At 31.1% G+C, this 21,499-nt stretch overlaps 2 protein-coding genes across 2 annotated transcripts in view; one reads left to right on the top strand and one right to left on the bottom strand.

Annotated features, from left to right (window-relative positions):
* Nucleotides 1–21,499, top strand: part of Octbeta2R (Octopamine beta2 receptor) — a 673,234-nt gene that overhangs the window by 270,258 nt on the left and 381,477 nt on the right. The window lies entirely within an intron of this gene.
* LOC142234843 (uncharacterized) lies at nt 4,338–5,996 on the bottom strand. Its single transcript, XM_075306047.1, has one exon. It carries the CDS (start codon nt 5,994–5,996, stop codon nt 4,338–4,340), a length of 1,659 nt encoding a protein of 552 aa, XP_075162162.1.

The following is a 21,499-nucleotide window of genomic DNA, read 5'->3' as shown; positions in this document are numbered from 1 at the left end:
GATACAAATATCTCTACAAAATATCAGGAATTTCATTAAAATCATTTCATTTCAAACCCTCTTGAACTTTGACTTATGCAACAGGACCGAACAATTTAAAACTTTTCGATTTTTTGTTTCTTTAATTTCATTTGAATGCAAATGAATATCGATGTCAATGTTGCTTAAGGCAATATCCTTTGATCTAGAGATGATGTCTCTGAGTGTGTAGATGTGTTAGTGAATATAATTCTGCTGTCAATGACAACGACACCATTATCAACAACAACAACCAGCAGCCAACAGCTAAACTGTCATCAACACCACCATCAACAATTCTCCTCAGTATTGATTAATGCCATAGTCCATGACATCATCACCGACCAACACCATCAACAGCATCCTTATCATAAAATCCAAATTCCCTCTATAATCAACAACATCGTCAGTGGCATCCTCATTGCCACTATGTCCTTCATTGTGACAATCCTCTCGACTTTTTGTGTATTAAAATTGCTGACGATAAGTGAATGATACTAAATCAAATATACAACACGAGTAATTGCAAATGTAATAGTTGTCATCTGTGTGGAAAGGGGGAGAGGCAAATTATTTTGTTTTTCGTTTTTTTTTCTTCAGTTAAGAAAGGGAATGGGGTTGTTTCCTTAATGGGAAATTATAGAACTGATATTTTTAATTTTAAACTAAAATTTATTCCAAATTTATATCTATTTTCGATCTCTCGATTCGATTTCTTTGCCTGAATTTGGCAAACCAGAGGTATTTTGGGTGCAAAAATGCGGAAGTTCTAAAGGCACAACCTTAAAAACACTTCCAAAAATACCCTCCCAAAGTTATTCTTTATTTTAACTACATAGGAAGTCATTTTAATTAAATTTTTTATAACTCGCTTTTATATATTTTTAATAGGTAATTTAAAATTCTGATTTGTTTCAAATAGGTTGAAAACAGAGTCAGAATTTATAAAATGGTACACCCTCAAAAAAAAAAAAAAAATCGCTTCTGTAACATATACCCCAAACACATTTTTCTTCAAGCATACGAGTATAAATTTTCAGGATTGGTCCAAACAAAATATTGTTTGAACTGTTCAAACATATTATGTTTCACCTTACGGCATACACTGGTATAGAAAAATTTTAATGAAATTTTGTTTGTGTTGATATATTTTTAAGGCGCCAATTGATTACTTCCATTATTTTACTTGCAGCATACTCTCTAGGTCTCTCTTTCTAAACACATATATGTTTATGGATGTTAAATGGTTGTTAAATATTACTACCACCACGTACCAAATTTCAACCAGATCGGATGAATTTTGCTTCTCCAAAAGGCACCAGAGGTCAAGTCTGGGGATCGGTTTATATAGGGTCTATATATAATTATGGACTGATATGAACCAATTTCTGCATGGTTGTTGGATACCATATACTAACATCACGTACCAAATTTCAACTGAATCAGATGAATTTTGGTCTTCCAAGAGACTCCGCAATCCAAATCGGGGGATCGGTTTATATGGGGGCTATATGTAATTATGGACCGATGTGGACTAGTTTTTGCATGGTTGTTAGAGACCATGTACTAACACCATGTACCAAATTTCAGCCGCATCGGATGAAATTTGCTTCTCTTAGAGGTTCCGCAAGCCAAATCGGGGGATCGGTTTATATGGGGGCTATATGTACTTATGGGCCGATGTGGACTAATTTTTGCATGGTTGTTAGAGACCATGTACTAACACCATGTCTCTTAGAGCAATCGCAAGCCAAATTTGGGGGTCCGTTTATATGGGGGCTATACGTAAAAGTGGACCGATAAGGCCCGCTTGGAATACCATCCGACCTACATCAATAACAACTACTTGTGACAAGTTTCAAGTCGATAGCTGGTTTCGTTCGGAAGTTATCGTGATTTCAACAGACGGACGGACGGACGCACAAGCTCAGATCGACTCAGAATTTCACCACGACCAGAATATATATACTTTATGGGGTCTTAGAGCAATATTTCGATGTGTTACAAACGGAATGACAAAGTTAATATACCCCCATCCTATGATGGAGGGTATAAAAAGTAAAATTTTGATATTTTCTATAGAAATAAAAATTTGAAAAAAAAAATTTCTACAAAATTTTGGTAAAATGTTCTACAGAAATAAAATTTTGACAAATTTTTCTATAGAAATAAAATTTTGATAAAATGTTCTATAGAAATAAAATTTTGATAAAATTTTCTATACAAATAAAATTTTGACAAAATTTTTTATACAAATGAAATTTTGACAAAATTTTCTACAGAAATGAAATTTTGACAAAATTTTTTATAGACAATTTTGACAAAATTTTCTATAGAAATAAAATTTTGACAAATTTTTTTATAGAAATAAAATTTTGGCACAATCTTCTATAGAAACAACATTTTGACAAAATTTTCTATAGAAATAAAATTTTGACAAAATTTTCTATAAAAAATAAAATTTTGACAAAATTTTCATCTGAAATAAAATTTTGAAATGAAATGTCTATAGAAATAAAATTTTGACAAAGTCCTCTTGCAAGGACTACTGTAGTATTGTAATCACGGTTGCCACTGTTGGTAGAATTCTACTGTTTGGTAGAATTCATGGTACTTCATAAATTTTCTGTAAATAAATAAAACTAAAATATTTTCAAAATTTTCTATAGAAATAAAATTTTGACAAAATTTTCTATAGAAATAAAATTTTGACAAAATTTTCTATAGAAATAAAATTTTGACAAAATTTTCTATAGAAATAAGATTTTGACAAAATTTTCTACAGAAATAAAATTTTGACAAAATGTTCTATAGAAATGAAATTTTGACAAAATTTTCTATAGAAATAAAATGTTGTCAAAATTTTCATCTGAAATAAAAATTTGACAAAGTCCGCTTACAAGGACTACTGTAGTATTGTAATCACTTTTGCCATTGTTGCTAGATTTTCTACTGTTTGGTAGAGTGGTAGAATTCATGCTACTTCATAAATTTTCTGTAGATAAAGAAAACTAAAATTTTGACAAAATTTTCTATAGAGGTAACATTTTTACAAAATTTTCTATAGAAATAAAATTTTGACAAAATTTTCTATAGAAAAAGTTTTGATAAAATTTTCTACAGACATAAAATTTTGACAAAATTTTCTATAGAAATAAAATTTTGATAACATTTTTATAGACATCAAATTTTGACAAAATTTTCTAGAGAAATGAAATTTTGACAAAATTTTCTATAAAAATAAAATTTTGACAAAATTTTCTATAGAAATAAAATTTTGACGCAATTTTCTATAGAAATAAAATTTTGACAAAATTTTCTATAGAAATAAAATGTTCACAAAATTTTTTATAGAAATAAAATTTTGACAAAATTTTCTTTAGAAATAAAATTTTGACAAATTTTTCTATAAAAATAAAATTTTGATATAAAATCTTGACAAAGTCCGCTTATCGAATTCTACTGTTTGGTAGATTGATAGAATTCATGGTACTTCATAATTTTTCTGTAAATAAATAAAACTAAAATTTTGACAAAATTTTCTATGGAAATATTTTATATAAAAATATTATATTTTTTTTATATATTTTTTATATATAATTTTTTATATAAAAAAATTTTGACAAAATTTTCTATTGAATAAAAGTTTGACAAATTTTTTTATAGAAAAAATATTTTGACAAATTTTTCTATAGAAAAAAAAAGTTTGATAAAAATTTCTATAGAAAAAATATTTGATAAAATTTTCGATAGAAATAAAATTTTGACAAAACTTTCTATAGAAATAATATTTTGAAAAATTTGCTATAAAATTTTTGACAAAATTTTTTATAGAAATAAAATTTTGACAAAATATCTATAGAAATAATATTTTGACAAAATTTTCTATAGAAAAAAAATTGATAAAAATTTCTATAGAAAAAAAATTGATAAAATTTTCTATAGAAATAAAATTTTGACAAAATTTTCTATAGAAATAAAATTTTGACAAAATTTTCTATAATATCATGTATTTGGCCAGAAGTTCAATGATGTTCGGTTCAGTTTATTAAGCTAATTAGACCAATGTTGTTTTGTTTGTAAATAAAAGCATGTTTTTATTACATTTTGCCCAACGTTTCGACAATTCCTTGTTGTCTTCTTCAGGGGCTTCGTCTATTTGAATAAAATATATTACAGTTTTTATTATTCAACAAAAATCACGATAAACTTACATAGATATTGTTTTAAGTTTGTTTTTACATTGAATTTACACGTTACATACAAATATAAACATATAAAGACAACAAACGCAGCTTAAAACTATATCACAGATGGTGTTACGATATTGCAACGCTGTAGCAAGTACTTATATTGTCTGTATCTTCTTTGACATTCATTGTTCTACTTATTTTTTGTTGTATCCTCAGACTTTCTATCGTTAAACGTTTTCTCTCTCTCTTCTCTTTATCCAAAATCTTAACTCCGTCAAAATCAGCTGTGTGTCCAGTTTTTAAAATGTGTTGTGAGAGTGCTGTTTTTTCATTTTTCTTTGCGATGTCCGTTTTGTGTTCGTTGACTCTTGTTTGCAGAGCTCGTCGTGTTGTACCTATGTACACAAGATCACAGCTTTGGTTGCTACTTCCATTACACCCAATTTCGTAAACAACATTGCATTGTTGTTCCTTTTTTATTGGTGTTTTCAAGTTGGGGAATGTTATGTTTAATGTACGATAGGGTTTGTAGGCAAAACATATGTTTGTGTTGTTTATGACGTTCTTAAGGTGTTTATTGTCTATTAGCCCTGGTATGTAATGTACACTTTGAAAACATTTCTTAATCTGATATTCATTATTAGCTGTAACATTTATAGATTGTGTTTGTTTTTTGTTAATGATTTTTCTCTTCGCGTTTTCAATGAGTTCTAAGGAAAGTTTATATGGAAAGCTGTTGGACGTTAAAATATTTAAAATTTCTTTTATGTTTTTTTCGTGATATTGTTCATCGCTGATGGATAAAATTCTTGTGATTTGGCTTTTTGCCGTATTAATTATTTGTGATTTCGGTTGCGTGGAATGGTAATTCATAATCCTGCCTGATGATGTCGCTTTGGTATACCAATCGAAGGTTATGGAATTGTGTATGTGATGAAGTTTTGCATCTAGGTAGGCCAGTTGATTGTCATCTTCGGTCTCCATTGTGAATTGGATTTTTGGGTGATAAGCGTTCAACTTGTTTAGAATTTCTCTAGCGTCGTCCTTTCTAATAATAGCTAAAATATCGTCTACATATTTTACGATGTATTTAATATTTATGTCATTATCTTCCAGCGTCTTTAGCGTATCGTCAATTAGATGGTCTAGTACTATGTCAGCTATAGTTGGTGAGAGCGGATTTCCCATTGGCATTCCGAAGACTTGATTATATATTTTATTTTCATACACGAAGTAATTGTTATCCATAAGGCAGAATTTGAGAATGTTGTGGAATGTGTTCTTTGGTATTTGTGTGAAATTTTTTATCCTTTCCCAATTTTGCATTATGAGTCGAATAGCAGTGTGTACAGGAATATTTGTAAAAAGAGATATTACGTCAAATGACACCAAAATTTCGTCATCATTCAAATGAATATTCTGAAGATTTTGTTTAAGTTCCAAGGAATTCTTAACGTTAAGTTTTTTGGAAACCAATTGTCTCAATATATCGCCAATATATTTGGATAGATTGTAACACGGAACATTCATGGACGATACAATAGGTCTTAGGGGTACATTGTCTTTATGAATTTTGGGTAATCCGTATATACGAGGGGCCGAAGCAGCTGAGCAGTACATTGTTTTCTTTTGATATGCGTCAATGTATTTGTTTTTGAATAGTTCAGAAACAATTGAATTATTGTTTCTAACTAATTTATTGGTTGGATCTGCCCTAGTACACTTATATGTATTTTTGTCTTCCAGCATTTTGTTCATCTTTTCTTCATAGTCCCGTTTGTACATTGCCACTGTTTTGTTCCCTTTATCCGATTGAATAATTGTAATTTCCCTATGTTGTCTCAAAAATTTGTTAGTTTGTTTAAGTATTGCCAAAATGAATTTTTCTTTTTCAGTGTATTTCATCCTTCTTTTATAATTATTTATACGGTTAGCTATTTTTGCTCTACATGTCTCCTTTTCCTCATCATCTTCAATGTTTTGGATACATTGTTCAATATCTGCTATAGTGTGAAGTATTGAGAATTGTCTTTTGTCAATAGGAAGAGCAAACTTTTTACCCAAAGACAATAGCCATTTGCACTCCGCAGGGAATTCTACTTCCGTAAGATTCTGAAACCAGTGTTCATTATATTTAAATCCAAACTGTTGAAATTGTTTTTCTTTCAGTGTATGTATCTTCCTTCTATGTACTTCACTTATATTTGTTACAATTCCTTTTGTCCTCTCATTCTGTTTTTTAATAAAGGAGAAATGATCCTCCTCTGTCAACATAGTTTTCATTCCATTCTCCATTCTAAGAATTTTCTTACGTGAAATTTTGATGTTGGAGTTAGTATCTGCTATCTCTAGATTTAATATTTTTCTATGGAAATTCTGCTCTATTTTTGCTAATTTGTGACTTATATTATTGGATTGAAAGAGTTGTTTTACCTTCGATGTAGTGAATTTTGTATGGTTCGGGATAAGTCCATAACTGCGGCAGGTTAGAAGAAATTTCAGTCGTTCTTGTTGTTGTTTAAGTCTCTTGCATTCGTTGCTGTAGTCTTTCATAGCGCGGCATACTCCGTCGTCATATTTTAAAGCTATGTGTTGGAAGTAACCTCTCATTATGTAAATATCGATGTTTTTGTTGTTGTTCTGCTTCCTATTCAAAGAGATGAATGTATTTCGGCAGGCTATCCGATAGAATTATTAATATCATGTATTTGGCCAGAAGTTCAATGATGTTCGGTTCAGTTTATTAAGCTAATTAGACCAATGTTGTTTTGTTTGTAAATAAAAGCATGTTTTTATTACATTTTGCCCAACGTTTCGACAATTCCTTGTTGTCTTCTTCAGGGGCTTCGTCTATTTGAATAAAATATATTACAGTTTTTATTATTCAACAAAAATCACGATAAACTTACATAGATATTGTTTTAAGTTTGTTTTTACATTGAATTTACACGTTACATACAAATATAAACATTCTATAGAAATAAAATTTTGACAAAATTTTCTATAGAAATAATATTTTGAAAAATTTGCTATAAAAATAAGATTTTGGCAGAATATTCTATAGAAATACAATTTGACAAAATTTTCTATAGAAATAAAATGTTGATAAAATTTTCTATAGAAATAAAATTTTGACAAAATTTTGATTTGAAATAAAATTTTGACAAAATTTTCCATAGAAATAAATATTTGACAAAATTTTCTATAGAAATAAAATTTTGACAAAATTTTCTATAGAAATAAAATGTTGACATAATTTCCTATAGAAATACAATTTTGACAACATTTTCTATAAAATAAAATTTTTACAAAATTTTCTGTAGAAATAAAATTTTTACAAAAATTTCTGAAGAAATAAATTTTTGCAAAATAATAATTGTTTTGGTAGTTTTTGGTAAGATTTTCTGCAAATGTTGGTAGATTATGTTTATCTCAAGTTTCGACCGTGTGGAGGCCTTATGTAGAATCGCATGCTGTTTTCGACTAAAACATTCTTGAAGTTCAATAAGTGACTATGGCTTTTTCAAAATCGAGATTTTCTTCCCGCATGAACTTGTCTGTTTGCCAAATTTGTAAATGACTTTTGGCAAAAAAGTTTGTTAAAAACTTTTTCGAAATTTTAAAATATTTTGTCGATGCTATTGTACCATAAATCTGATATAGGCTCAAAAATGTTTACACAAAAGGTACTAAATCATTCGAGGGGTACTATAGTAGTGCATTTCCATCCCTGGTGGACATCCGTCATATGACAAGGCCATATTAAATTCCGGATCCCAAAGGAACATTTTCACTACTACGACGCTTTTCTTACTGGGATGTCAAATGCATTGGAGATGATCCAAGTTTGCTCTACTTCCGGATCAGAAGTCTTATTCTATCATTTCGGCTTTTATATACTTAAAATCGAATTGCTAAAATTTACTTTCAAAAAAATGTTTTTAGTTACAATTTGAAATAATTTGTAAAATTATTTTGAATAAAAATTCACAGTTTCACAGTTGCATAAAAATATATGCTAAATTAAATATTTGCAAAAATTACACAATCACAGAAAATATTCATATTTCTAGCAAAAAGCCTAATAACGATTTGTTCCATATTTTAAAACTAAATTTGTATCCCATTTAGTTTTACCGTAAAAGCCTTTGAAATGCTCTCTATTTACTTAAGCATCCTTAAGTTGAAAACATTAAATGATTCTCTAAGCGTTTTCATCTAAAAACCATAAAAGAATTTTAAGCCACATATTCCAAACGAATCCAATCTGATTAAAACATTTCAATTTCTTTTACAAAATGAAAATAGTTTTCCCAAAGGGTCATTCATGGCATTGCTTTTATTTATCTACGTGCTGCATGATTGGATTCTCTTCATAAGAAAATATTTTTAATTTTCATCAAACTGAAAGAGGGTACTTCATCAGTAACCTTTAAGAGCTATCTGGTATTTAGAACAAACACACAGATACGCCAATGTACCTTGGCACCAACACAATTGGATAGTGGAATGCATCGTACGTTTCAAAACTGCCAGCACATGTTACTTCAAGACTATAGGAAGCTACTAGATACACTTGGAGCACCGAGTATCGAGTGAAGTGTGAAGAAAAAAGAAACCAAGTAAAATTCTGTAATTTTATGATATGATGTCATACAAATGCAATAAAGAAACAATTTATTCTATACATCACACTTGCTTAACATCAGACAATGTCGATGTGTTTTTGAAAGGAAGAAAGGAGAAACATATAAGATGGAGACGAAAATTAGTCAGTGATTGTAATTGAAAACACCATGAAAAATGAATGATGTTGAACAGCATCGGTTCTAGCATCGATGATGAGCCATGGACGGAATAAACGTATTACGAGTATTTAATTTTCGCTTGGGATTGTCGTAGTGGATCCACTTTTCATCACCGGAAACGACACAATGCAAAAACTTTTCTTTGTTGGATCAGCTGTTCGTAAAAGCACCCGCATGAAACTTTACATATTGAAATCCATAAAAACTATGTTATTTACACTGCGGGCAATATGTGTCATTACTGAAAGTTAAAGCTATGGAATAAGGATATCCCGAAAAACGGTATCCGTTGTCAATTAATTCACATTTCCCATTTCTTCATAAAATTTTCTTCTTCTGGACCTTTCACTCCAATACCTACGAAAACGTTCCCATCTGATACACATTTTCTCTATTCGCCCTCCTACAACTTGATTTGCTGATATGAGCACACACCGTAGTGCCTGATGAAGACAGATACCTATGCGATAAAGCTCCTTCAGACACGTACATCACTTACACTTGTTACATGGTGCATTGAAAAATGACCAAACAAAATATCGACGGAAAAAAACAACACGGCAAAATAACCATGATGTGTACGTGCCATAGTTCTAAAATGGAAACATGAAACATTTACATGCACATCATAGCTCGTAAGCAGTTTTCTATAAAAAACAAACAAACAAAAAGAGTCTTTGGTGGGAAAAAGTGCGATGTTTACTCCCCAAAGAAGAGATTCTTGTTTTTTGTTTATCTTTAAAATTTGAACTAAGTGGAAGCTTCATATGCAATCTACCAGGTTTACAGGTATGAAGTGAGCGGTTTTTTTCATGTGGCATCCATTTTCCACACTTTTGGATCTTTCCTATAGCTTTTAAACGGCCAGAAATTGTTTGTCGTGCAACATTTAATATTGCTACAGGTGAATAGATGAAGAAATTTATCTTAAACTTAGAATGGATGTACAGGTATCTCAGAGAGGCATTGGTGAAGATCTATTCTGTTTATATCCTTTGTCACACTGTTGAACAGGATATTATAAGTATGCGACAGGTATATCAGAGAGGTATTGGTGAAGATCTATTCTGTTTATATCCTTTGTCACGCTTTGGATATTATAAGTAGACACATGGTTTCTTTGGCGATAATACGAAGATGTCTTAGGGGTCTTAGGTTGCCACTCGTGCCCATCCCTTCAAAATATGAAGACAATTTTATTTCAATAGAAAAAGTTTTCAAAATTTTATTTCTATAGAAAAATTTGTCAAAATATCATTTCTATAGAAACATTTGTCAACATCTTATTTCTATATAACACTTTTTCAAAATTTTTATTCTATAGAAACTTGTGTCAAAATTTTATTTCTATAGAAAATTTTGTCAAAATTTTATTTCTATAAAAAATTGTGTCAAACTTTTATTCATTTAGAAAATTTTATTTCTATAGAAAATTTTGTCAACATTTTATCTCTATAGAAAATTTTTTGTCAAAATTTTATTTCTATAAAAAATGCAGTCAAAAATTTTTTTCCTTTAGAAAATTTGGTCAAAATTTTATTTCTATATAAAATTTTGTCAACATTTTATCTCTATACAAAATTTTGACAAAATTTTATTTCTATAGAAAATTTTGTCAAAATTTTATTTCTATAGAAAATTTTGTCAAAATTGTTTTTTATATGGACAATTTTGTTAAAATGTTATTTCTATAGAAAATTTTGTTGAAATTTTATTTCTATCCAAAATTTTCTCAAAATTCTATTTCTATAGAAAATTTTCATAAAATTTTGTTTCTATAGAAAATATTGTCAAAATTTTATTTCTATAGAAAATTTTGTAAAAATTTTATTTCTATAGAAAATTTGGTCAAAATTTTATTTCTATATAACATAAAATTTTGTCAACATTTTATCTCTATCGAAAATTTTGTCAAAATTTTATTTCTATAAAAAATGTTGTCAAAATTTTATTCCTGTAGAAAATTTTGTCAAAATTATTTTTTATTTGGACAACTTTGTCGAAATTTTATTTCTATAGAAAATTTTGTCGAAATCTTATTTATATCCAAAATTTTCTCAAAATTTTATTTCTTTAGAAATATTTGTCACAATTTTTTTTTAATTTTGTCAAAATTTTCTTTCTATAGAAAATTTTGTCAAATTTTTATTTCTATAGAAAATCTTTTTCAAATTTTATTTGTACAGTAGGTTCCTTTAAAATTTTATTTATATAGAAAATTTCTTTAAAATTTTAGTTCTACACTCAAAAAAAGTTTACTTGGATCCTAAGATTTGGAACTTCCCTTAAGGATTTTGGTGTTGATTCCGAGCCAAAGATGCGGCTTCTTTAAAATAAATAAATTTTGTTGCGACCTATCTGACTTTAAATAGATTTAATGACCAATAAAATTAAATTGGGATACAGATCTCATTTATCAAATTTTCATTCTCTTTTCGCGTTTTATTAATAAAAGTACTCACGTACAAACAAATGACAGTTTAAAAATCCAAATTATAACGAATACTTCAAAGTCAAAAATGTAAGGAAAGTCTAAAGTCGGGCGGGGCCGACTATATTATACCCTGCACCACTTTGTAGATCTAAATTTTCGATACCATATCACATCCGTCAAATGTGTTGGGAGCTATATATAAAGGTTTGTCCCAAATACATACATTTAAATATCACTCGCTTTGGACAGAATTTGATAGACTTTTACAAAATCTATAGACTCAAAATTTAAGTTGGCTAATGAACTAGGGTGGAACACAATTTTAACAAAAAAAAAATATGGGAAACATTTAAATCCGAAGCAATTTTAAGGAAACTTCGCAAAAGTTTATTTATGATTTATCGTTCGATATATATGTGTTAGAAGTTTAGGAAAATTAGAGTCATTTTTACAACTTTTCGACTAAGCAGTGGCGATTTTACAAGGAAAATTTTGGTATTTTTGTCGAAATCAGAAAAGCATATATATGGGAGCTATATCTAAATCTGAACCGATTTCAATCAAATTTGGCACACATGACTATATTACTAATTGTACTCCTTGTGCAAAATTTCAAGCTAATCGGGATAAAACTCTGGCTTCTGGGTCCATATAAGTGCATATCGGGCGAAAGATATATATGGGAGCTATATATAAATCTGAATCGATTTCAACCAAATGTGGCACGCATAGCTACAATGCTAAATCTACTCCCTGTGCAAAATTTTAATCAAATTGGGCCAAAACTCTGGCTTTTAGAACCATATTAGTCCATATTGGGCGAAAGATATATATGGGAGCTATATCTAAAACTGAACCGATTTACAACAAATTTTGCACACTTGACTATACTACTAATTGTACTCATAGTGCAAAATTTCAACCAAATTCGGCCAAAAATTTGATTGCTGTGGCCATAGGTTAGGTTAGGTTAGGATTTCAATCAAATTTTGCACACTTGACTATACGACTAAGTGTTATGTTTGTACAAAATTTCAAGCAAATCGGTATAAAACTCTGGCTGCTGGGTCCACATTAGTGCATATCGGGCGAAAGATATATATGGGAGCTATATCTAAATCTGAACCGATTTCTTCCAAAATCAATAGGGTTCTATTCTGACCCAAATTAGGAACATGTGCCAAATTTTAAGGCGATTGGACTTAAATTGCGACCTAGACTTTGATCACAAAAATGTGTTCACAGACGGACGGACAGACGGACATGGTTATATCGACTCAGGGTCCCACCCGGAGCATTATTGCCAAAGACACCATGTGTCTATCTCGTCTCCTTCTGGGTGTTACAAATCTATATTTCGTTTCCTTTTGTTATATTTTCTAACAAAATAGAAAAAAGAAAATTGTGTCAAATTTTTATTTCTTTAGAACATTTTGTCAAAAGATTATTTCTATAGAAAATTTTGTCAAAAGTTTATTTCTATAGAAAATTTTGTCAAAATAGAAATAGAAAAAAGAAAATTGTGTCAAAACTTTATTTCTATAGAAAATTTTGTCAAAATTTTATTTCATAGATAATTTTGTCAAAATTTTATTTCTATAGAAGATTTTGCCAAAATTTTATACCTATAGAAAATTTTGTCAACAGATTATTTCGATAGAAATTTTGGTCAAAATTTTATTTCTAGAGAAAATTTTGTCAAAATAGAAATAGAAAAACGAAAATTGTGTTAAAATTTTACTTCTATAGAAAATTTTGTCAAAAAAGAGTATAGCCCAAATAAATTTGACAAACATTATTTTCCTCTGTTGGTTAAGCTACACTTGTAGTTTAGTCAATGCAAGCTGAAATCAAAAACAACAAAATGATTGAAGAATAAACCAACAATAACAAAACGAAAGAAGTAAGAGGAAGCACGCTCAAAATAAACCCAGCCAACTGCACTCAAATCGATGATTTAACAGTGGCAAATCAAGAACACCAAAATTTTATTTCTATAGAATTTTTTTTTTTCAAAATATTATTTCTATAGAAAATTTTGTCAAAATATTATTTTTATAGAAAATGTTGTCAAAATTTTGTTTCTATAGAAAATTTAAAAAATTGAAGTTGTAGAAGAGTATTTTTAAAAATCTAACAAACCATCAAGAGTTCTACAAATCTATTAAACGGTAAAAATCTATCATTTTGGATAGAACGCTATAAAATGCGGCAACGGTGCCCCTCATTTGATCTAGCCATGTTCGTCACTCTGTCTGTGACCACATTTGTGTCATAAGTGAATTATCCCCTCTCAATAATGCTTGTGAGTGTTTCGAAGCTTCTCTTAGTGGCTTCACTGCAATGTGTAACGCGGTACGGAATCGGCTATAAAAACGAGGTCCCTTGTAATGTAACTAAACATAAAATCGAGCACTCAACAATAAGAGAGGAGTTCATCACTATGACTTCACAATTCACGACAATCTAAGTTAGCCTAAAAAATCGGGCTGCCATCTAACCTATCTAACTTAGTCCAATAGACTTCATTAATTTTGGAATAAAACTGTTCAGACTTAGATATAGGCCCCACATATATATTTCGCCCGATTTATGCACATATGACCACAGAGGTCATAGAGTTAATCCGATTTACGTGAAATTTTGTACTGGACTTAGCATTCTACGAAGGCGGTTCGGAAACTTCTTAGCCTATCAATGAAAGAGAATAGTTCGTTTTTCAAAAATATTTTTATTTTTCAATATAATCTCCTGAAACTTCAATACACTTAGTCCAATGCTTTTCTAACAATTCTATCCCTTGATTAAAATAGTTTTCCTCAAGGTCTTCAAAATAGTGGTTTACAACTGAAATTGCATCTTCATTTGAGGCAAGGAGTTTTTTAGGTTTTGGGAACAAGTAAAAGTCACTTGTTTCTATATTTAGGATTTGCCAGAGATGGAAGTTTCCAAAACACTTAACTTTTTCCGTTTATACTGCGCTTTTTGTGCTAGGCTAAGAAGTTTCCGAACTGCCATCGTAGCTATGTATTACATATTTGGTTTTAATTTTGATGTAATAGAGCTTATCTTTAAAGCTAGATAACTCCCAAAAAATATCTCTATTTTAAAGAAGCAGCATCCGTGGTATTGGAATCAATACCAAAACCTCGAAGGATGGTCAAAATCCTTGCATCCAAGTACTCTTTTTATTGAGTATATGATTAAAATAACTCTCCCTCCATCTCTCCTTTATAAACGTTATAACCAATTCTGTAAACTATTCTCATGTTTCGTTAAACAGTACAAGAAGAAGAAGAAAATAATCGGAAAATTTGTTCATAATAAAAAATGACTATGTAACTTCGACACCTCCAATCACTGTCGCTTGTCAAAGTTTAATGGTATTTTTTATTACTTTCGCAGTAAAGAGCAAACAAAAACTGAAGAGAGTAGAGAAGAGAAATGAATGTAAACAAGTACTTCCCTACGGAGTTTATTGCATCCCAATGCAATATTTTGACGCCTGAACATCCCTTTTGGGTAAGCAACTTGACGGAAAAGTAACTTGACACTTGATAGTGTTTCCATATACACTCTATTGCTAGAACACAGCAAAACAATAAAACTCGCACACACACATAGAAAACCTTAAACAAATACAGAGACAAACACTGGCCCTGGCACTAGCACTTAAACAAACACCCACACATGCTGCCTCATCCGGAGGATTGGCTTGTTTTAATGGCAGATGTCACACTTAGGACTAGTTGGGGCGAGAGAAAGTAACTATAGAAAAAGAGAGAGAGAGAGTGTGTATGTAAGTGCGCTTGAATGTGTGTGTGTTTGTGTGCTTATGTGTACTTCAAATGTGTTTATGCTAGTGCAACGAGCGAAAAAAGTTAAAGTGGTTATTATACGCTTGAGGTTCTTAACTCCCATAGAATAGGATGCTTTTAACTTTTGCTTTCTTCTAGTTTTTGCGTGTCGTTGTTTTCTTCTTTTTTTCATAGAAAGTGGCTATTGTTCTACTTTGTTTGTTTTTTCCTTCTTAAATCCAACTCTTTTTTTGTACGTTTCAAGTTTGGAGGGGGTGTAGTCAAAGTAAGCTACTAAAAAGGTTCCGCGTTGTAAGGAAAATGATTTGTTAAACATCTTGAGATGACATTAGATTTATTGAATATGCTCAAGAGATGAATTGAGTAAGATTACAATGAAACACATTTAGTGGCATTCAATTTTGTGGGCTTGGATTTTTAAAGAAACCAAGAAAAACCGCATTGGAAGACCTTAAAATAAGAAATTGTTTGGCTAAAGGCCAGAAATATGTTCAGTGTTGGAGTTAAATACTCTACTGTCGCAGTTACTTTTTCTAAAGCAATAAAAATTAAATCTTGACGAAATTTTTATGAAAAAGAAAGTACGCATAAATTGTGGTAAATTTTTCTGCATTAAAGCAAAAAAAGTGATTTTAACATGGGCTTGTCATAAGATGGATGTCCACAATTGCAATAGCCGTTGCACTGAATTTGCATCACATCTTAAGGTATGATCCGAATTCAGTGTTTTGGATGTGAATTAAAAAATTTTGTGTTATTTTGCCAAATAAATAATTTATTTTTTTTTATGATTTTAATGCATTCCAACACTTATATTTTAAAATATTGCAAATGGAAATAGCATTTGTTTCGACAAAATTTAACTAAATTGTACCATTTTGTTATTCTTACTCCCATTTTCATGAAGCTCCGTTAGTGCTCCGTTAACTAACGAACTTTTAAACCGTATTATGGACGTACACACAAAAAAATAATTTTAGACAAACAAAGTTCGTTTCTCATTTTCTTTTCGCTGTAAGGAAGTGTATTTGGAAGAAAAGTATATAATTTTTGTGATAAACGTTTATTCTTTTCCAGGATATAACAACAATTTCATAACGACTAACTCAAAAAAAAAAAAAAAAACAAGTAAGGAAAGTCTAAAGTCGGGCGGAGCCGACTATATTATACCCTGCACAAAGTGCAGGGTATAATATATCACATCCGTCAAATGTGTTGGGGGCTATATATAAAGGTTTGTCCCAAATACATACATTTAAATATCACTCGATTTGGACAGAATTTGATAGACTTTTACAAAATGTATAGACTCAACATTTAAGTTGGCTAATGCACTAGGGTGGAACACAATTTTAGTAAAAAAACAAGTAAGGAAAGTCTAAAGTCGGGCGGATCCGACTATATTATACCCTGCACCACTTAGTAGATCTACATTTTCGATACCATATCACATCCGTCAAATGTGTTGGGTGCTATATATAAATGTTTGTCCCAAATACATACATTTAAATATCACTCGATCTGCAAGAATATGATAGACTTCTACAAAATCTTTAGACTCAAAATTTAAGTCGGCTAATGCACTAGGGTGGAACACAATGTTAGAAAAAAAATATGGGAAACATTTACATCTGAAGCAATTTTAATGAAACTTCGCCAAAGTTTATTTATGATTTATCACTCGATATATATGTATTAGAAGTTTAGGAAAATTAGAGTCATTTTTACAACTTTTTGACTAAGCAGTGGCGATTTTACAAGGAAAATGTTGGTATTTTGACCATTTTTGTCGAAATCAGAAAAACATATATATGGGAGCTATATCTAAATCTGTACCGATTTCAACCAAATTTGGCACGCATAGCAACAATGCTAATTCTACTCCCTGTGCAAAATTTCAACTAAATCGGAGTTAAAAATTGGCCTCTGTGGTCATATGAGTGTAAATCGGGCGAAAGCTATATATGGGAGATATATCTAAATCTGAACCGATTTCAACCAAATTTGGCACGCACAGCTACAATGCCAATTCTACTCCCTGTGCAGAATTTCAACTAAATCGGAGCAAAAAATTGGCCTCTGTGGTCATATGAGTGTAAATCGGCCGAAAGCTATATATTGGAGCTATATCTAAATCTGAACCGATTTCAACCAAATTTGGCACGCATAACTACAATGCTAATTCTACTCCCTGTACAAAATTTCAATTAAATCGGAGCAAAAATTGGCCTCTGTGGTCATATGAGTGTAAATCGTTCGAAAGCTATATATGGGAGCTATATCTAAATCTGAACCGATTTCACCCAAATTTGGCACGCTTAGCAACAATGCCAATTCTACTCCCTGTGCAAAATTTCAACCAAATTGGGGTAAAACTATGGCTTCTGGGACCGTATTAGTCCATATCGGGCGAAAGATATATATGGGAGCTATATCTAAATCTGAAAGGATTTCAATAAAATTTGGCACACTTGACTATAGTACTAATTGTTCTTCTTGTGCAAAATTTTAAGTAAATTAGGGTAAAACTCTGGCTTCTGGGGCCATATAAGTCCATATCGGGCGAAATATATATATGGGAGCTATATCTAAATCTGAACCGATTTCTTCCAAAATCAATAGGGATCTATTCTGAGCCAAAACACATACTTGTGCCAAATTTGAAGTCGATTGGACTAAAACTGCGACCTAGACTTTGATTACAAAAATGTGTTCACGGACAGACGGACATCGCTATATCGACTCAAGAGCCCACCCTGAGCATTTTTGCCAAAGACACCATGTGTCTATCTCGTCTCCTTCTGGGTGTTGCAAACATATGCACTAACTTATAATACCCTGTTCCACAGTGTGGAGCAAGGTATAAATATGGGAAACATTTAAATCTAAAGCAATTTTAAGGAAACTTCGCAAAAGTTTATTTATGATTTATCGCTCGATATATATGTATTAGAAGTTTAGGAAAATTAGAGTATTTTTACAACTTTTCGACTAAGCAGTGGTGATTTTACAAGGAAAATGTTGGTATTTTGACCATTTTTGTCGAAATCAGAAAAACATATATATGGGAGCTATATCTAAATCTGAACCGATTTCAACCAAATTTGGCACGCATATCTACAATACTAATTCTACTCCCTGCGCAAAATTTCAACCAAATCGAAGTTAAAAATTGGCCTCTGTGGCCATATGAGTGTAAATCGGGCGAACGATATATATGGGAGCTATATCTAAATCTGAACCGATTTCAACCAAATTTGGCAGCATAGCTACAATGCTACTCCCTGTGCAAAATTTCAATTAAATCGGAGTAAAAGATTGCCCACTGTGGTTATATGAGTGTAAATTGGGCAAACGATATATATGGGAGCTATATCTAAATCTGAACCGATTTCAATAAAATTTGGCACACTTGACTACACTACTAATTGTACTCCTAGTGCAAAATTTCAACCAAATTGGAGTTAAACTCTGGCTTCTGGGACTGTATTAGTCCATATCGGGGGAAAGATATATATGGGAGCTATATCTAAATCTGAACCGATTTCAATCAAATTTACCAAGCATTGGTAGAATGTCAATTTTACTCTTTATGCAAAATTTCACGAAAATCGGTAGCAAACTTTGGCCTCTGTGGTCATATGAGTCTAAATCGGACGAAAGATATATATGAGAGCTATATCTAAATCTGAACCGGTTTGGCTAATATTTTGGAAGTTTTGCGAGACTCATAAAATATTCGGATGTACTGAATTTGAAGAACATCGGTTGATAAACACGCCAATTATAACCAGATCGGAGATAAATATATATGGCAGCTATATCTAAATCTGAACCGATTTTTTCCAAAATCAATAGCGATTGTCTTTGTCCCAAAGAACGACCCTATGCCAAATTTGAGGACGATCGGACTTAAACTGCGACATGTACTTTGCGCACAAAAATACATGAACAGACAGACGGACGGACAGACAGACAGACGGACATCGCTAAATCGACTCAGAATTTAATTCTAAGACGATCGGTATACTAAACGATAGGTCTCAGACTTTTCCTTCTTGGCGTTACATACAAATGCACAAACTTATTATACCCTGTACCACAGAAGTGGTGAAGGGTGTCATTAAATCAGGCACATACTAATCGGCATAGAGCTGGGGGAACAAAAAGCATTCCACGGTGTACAACGATTAAAATGTTTGTCAACTGGTAAAATTTCTGATAAAATATTATGTAATTTATATTTACTGCTTTTGCCACAGAAAGTACGAAGTATTCTGGCGGTCTCTGAAACTCAAGAAATAGACCAATTAGATGTAGGAGTAGATAGAATCATGGAAACCCTGTCGACATCATCGACAAGTTTTGTCTCAAATGCTATGGAATCCAGCTTTAGACAAACTTATCGTTCAAAAACACGAAAGGGATCAAGTACCAAAAACGATTAATAGTACCATGAAAGATAATGACATCATATGTTAGATGTCGACCAAATTGGGTAAAGGATGAATAAGACAAATTTTGGAAATTTGTTTACGGGAGGGTTATAACTAAATGTGACCCATTGCGACACCATCTGACCTACATCAATAACAACAACTTTTGGCAAGTTTCAAGCCGAAAGCTTGAAACTTGGCAAACGAGAACTGACGGACACACATCCTAAGATTAACTTAGAATCTCAACACAACCAAGAACATGTGTGCTATATATACTAAAATTTTAATGTGCTACAATTGGAATGACAAAAATTGTATACAATCCTTTGGTGTAGATTACAAAGATAAATAACCTCAAATTTCAGTTCAATTGTTAAATCTTTAAAATCAGTTGCGTGACTACATTAGAAAGTTGAATGTTTCAAACTGTCAATAACTCTATGTGATATAAATGTAATGGAAATATTTTAACACTTTGTCCTTTATCATGTGGCAGAGGATATAATTAGAATTATTTAAATATTCTACTATAGTGTGTCATCACAAAAGTGTGTCAACTTCAACCAAGGGAGAAAATATTTCGAAATCTGAGTTCCTAATATTTGACCCTCATACTGCAATTTGCATGGAGTGGTCACAAATGACAGAGGTCAGAACCTCTATTTATTTGTATTTTTTTTAACACATGAAATATTATTTTCATGTGTAAAAGAAATACAAATAAATACATGTATACATTTGACGAAAGCGTGACAATTTCATTTGAAAGCAAAGGAAAAATTAAACTGTGATTTAATTGAACAATGAACCTTGCATGACACTATTAATAGGACATGGTGAGTTATATTTATTTTCCATATCCTTTTAATTATTGCACAAGACTATGTATTACGTTATTATAGGGCTATAAAATAGGGGTATTATTGTTAATACATTGAATTATCGATTGCCACAAATTGTGTTTGTTTGATTGCCAGTTTTGTATAAGCTCGATTTTCGATTTGTATAAGCTCGAATGTAGAAAATATGTTCTATACAAAATTTCTTTTAAACAAGTATATACAGAAGTAAGTTCGGCTGGGTCGAATCTCAAATACCGACCACCATGAATCAAAGATAATAGTTTCCATTGAAAACTCCTCGTCGTAGCGGGTTGATAATATATAGAATTTTACGAGGGTTTGATGACTGATACTCAGTCCAGTTCAACCAGTATGCTTCCCGAAAATAAATTTAAAGATTCTACCTATGAAGACTAGATCAGATTCTGGTCTTATAACAACCATTTTTATTTGAGTTTTAGAGGAATCACAAACATCTCGTGTAGGTGTGTAAGAAAATGATGAACTAACGCCTTGATTTGAAATCCAAAATCTGTAGATTTTTACCCCCATTATTCAAATGATTAGAAGAAAAATCTGGAAATTTTGCTTTTTCATCCAATTTTTATGATCAGTGCGCCTTCTATACCCTCAAGAAAAGGCATCGATCCATATGGAGGCCTTACCAAATGGACCGATAAAACTAAATACAAATGGACCGATAAAAACCAAATGGACCGATAAAAACCAAATGGACCGCTAAAAACTAAATTTCAGGCAAAATTTAATAACAACTAAGGCTTATGTAAACCCAAGGATTTAAATCAGGAGATCAGTCTACGTCAAAAACATGCACCGATACACACCAAATTCAGCACACCTAATTTTGGTTCTGAAAAGAATCTAGAATCAGAATCTGGACCCCAAATCGGAGGGCGAGTTTATAAGGGGGATATATCAAAATTTCT

Source organism: Haematobia irritans, chromosome 1, assembly GCF_050003625.1.
Source record: "Haematobia irritans isolate KBUSLIRL chromosome 1, ASM5000362v1, whole genome shotgun sequence".
NCBI lineage: Eukaryota > Metazoa > Arthropoda > Insecta > Diptera > Muscidae > Haematobia > Haematobia irritans.
This window is presented reverse-complemented; position numbering and strand designations above follow the sequence as displayed.

What these genes read in the sequence shown, in the direction of transcription:
- LOC142234843 (XM_075306047.1), bottom strand. Translation starts at nt 5,996, where the DNA reads ATGTACAAACGGGACTATGAAGAAAAGATGAACAAAATGCTGGAAGAC.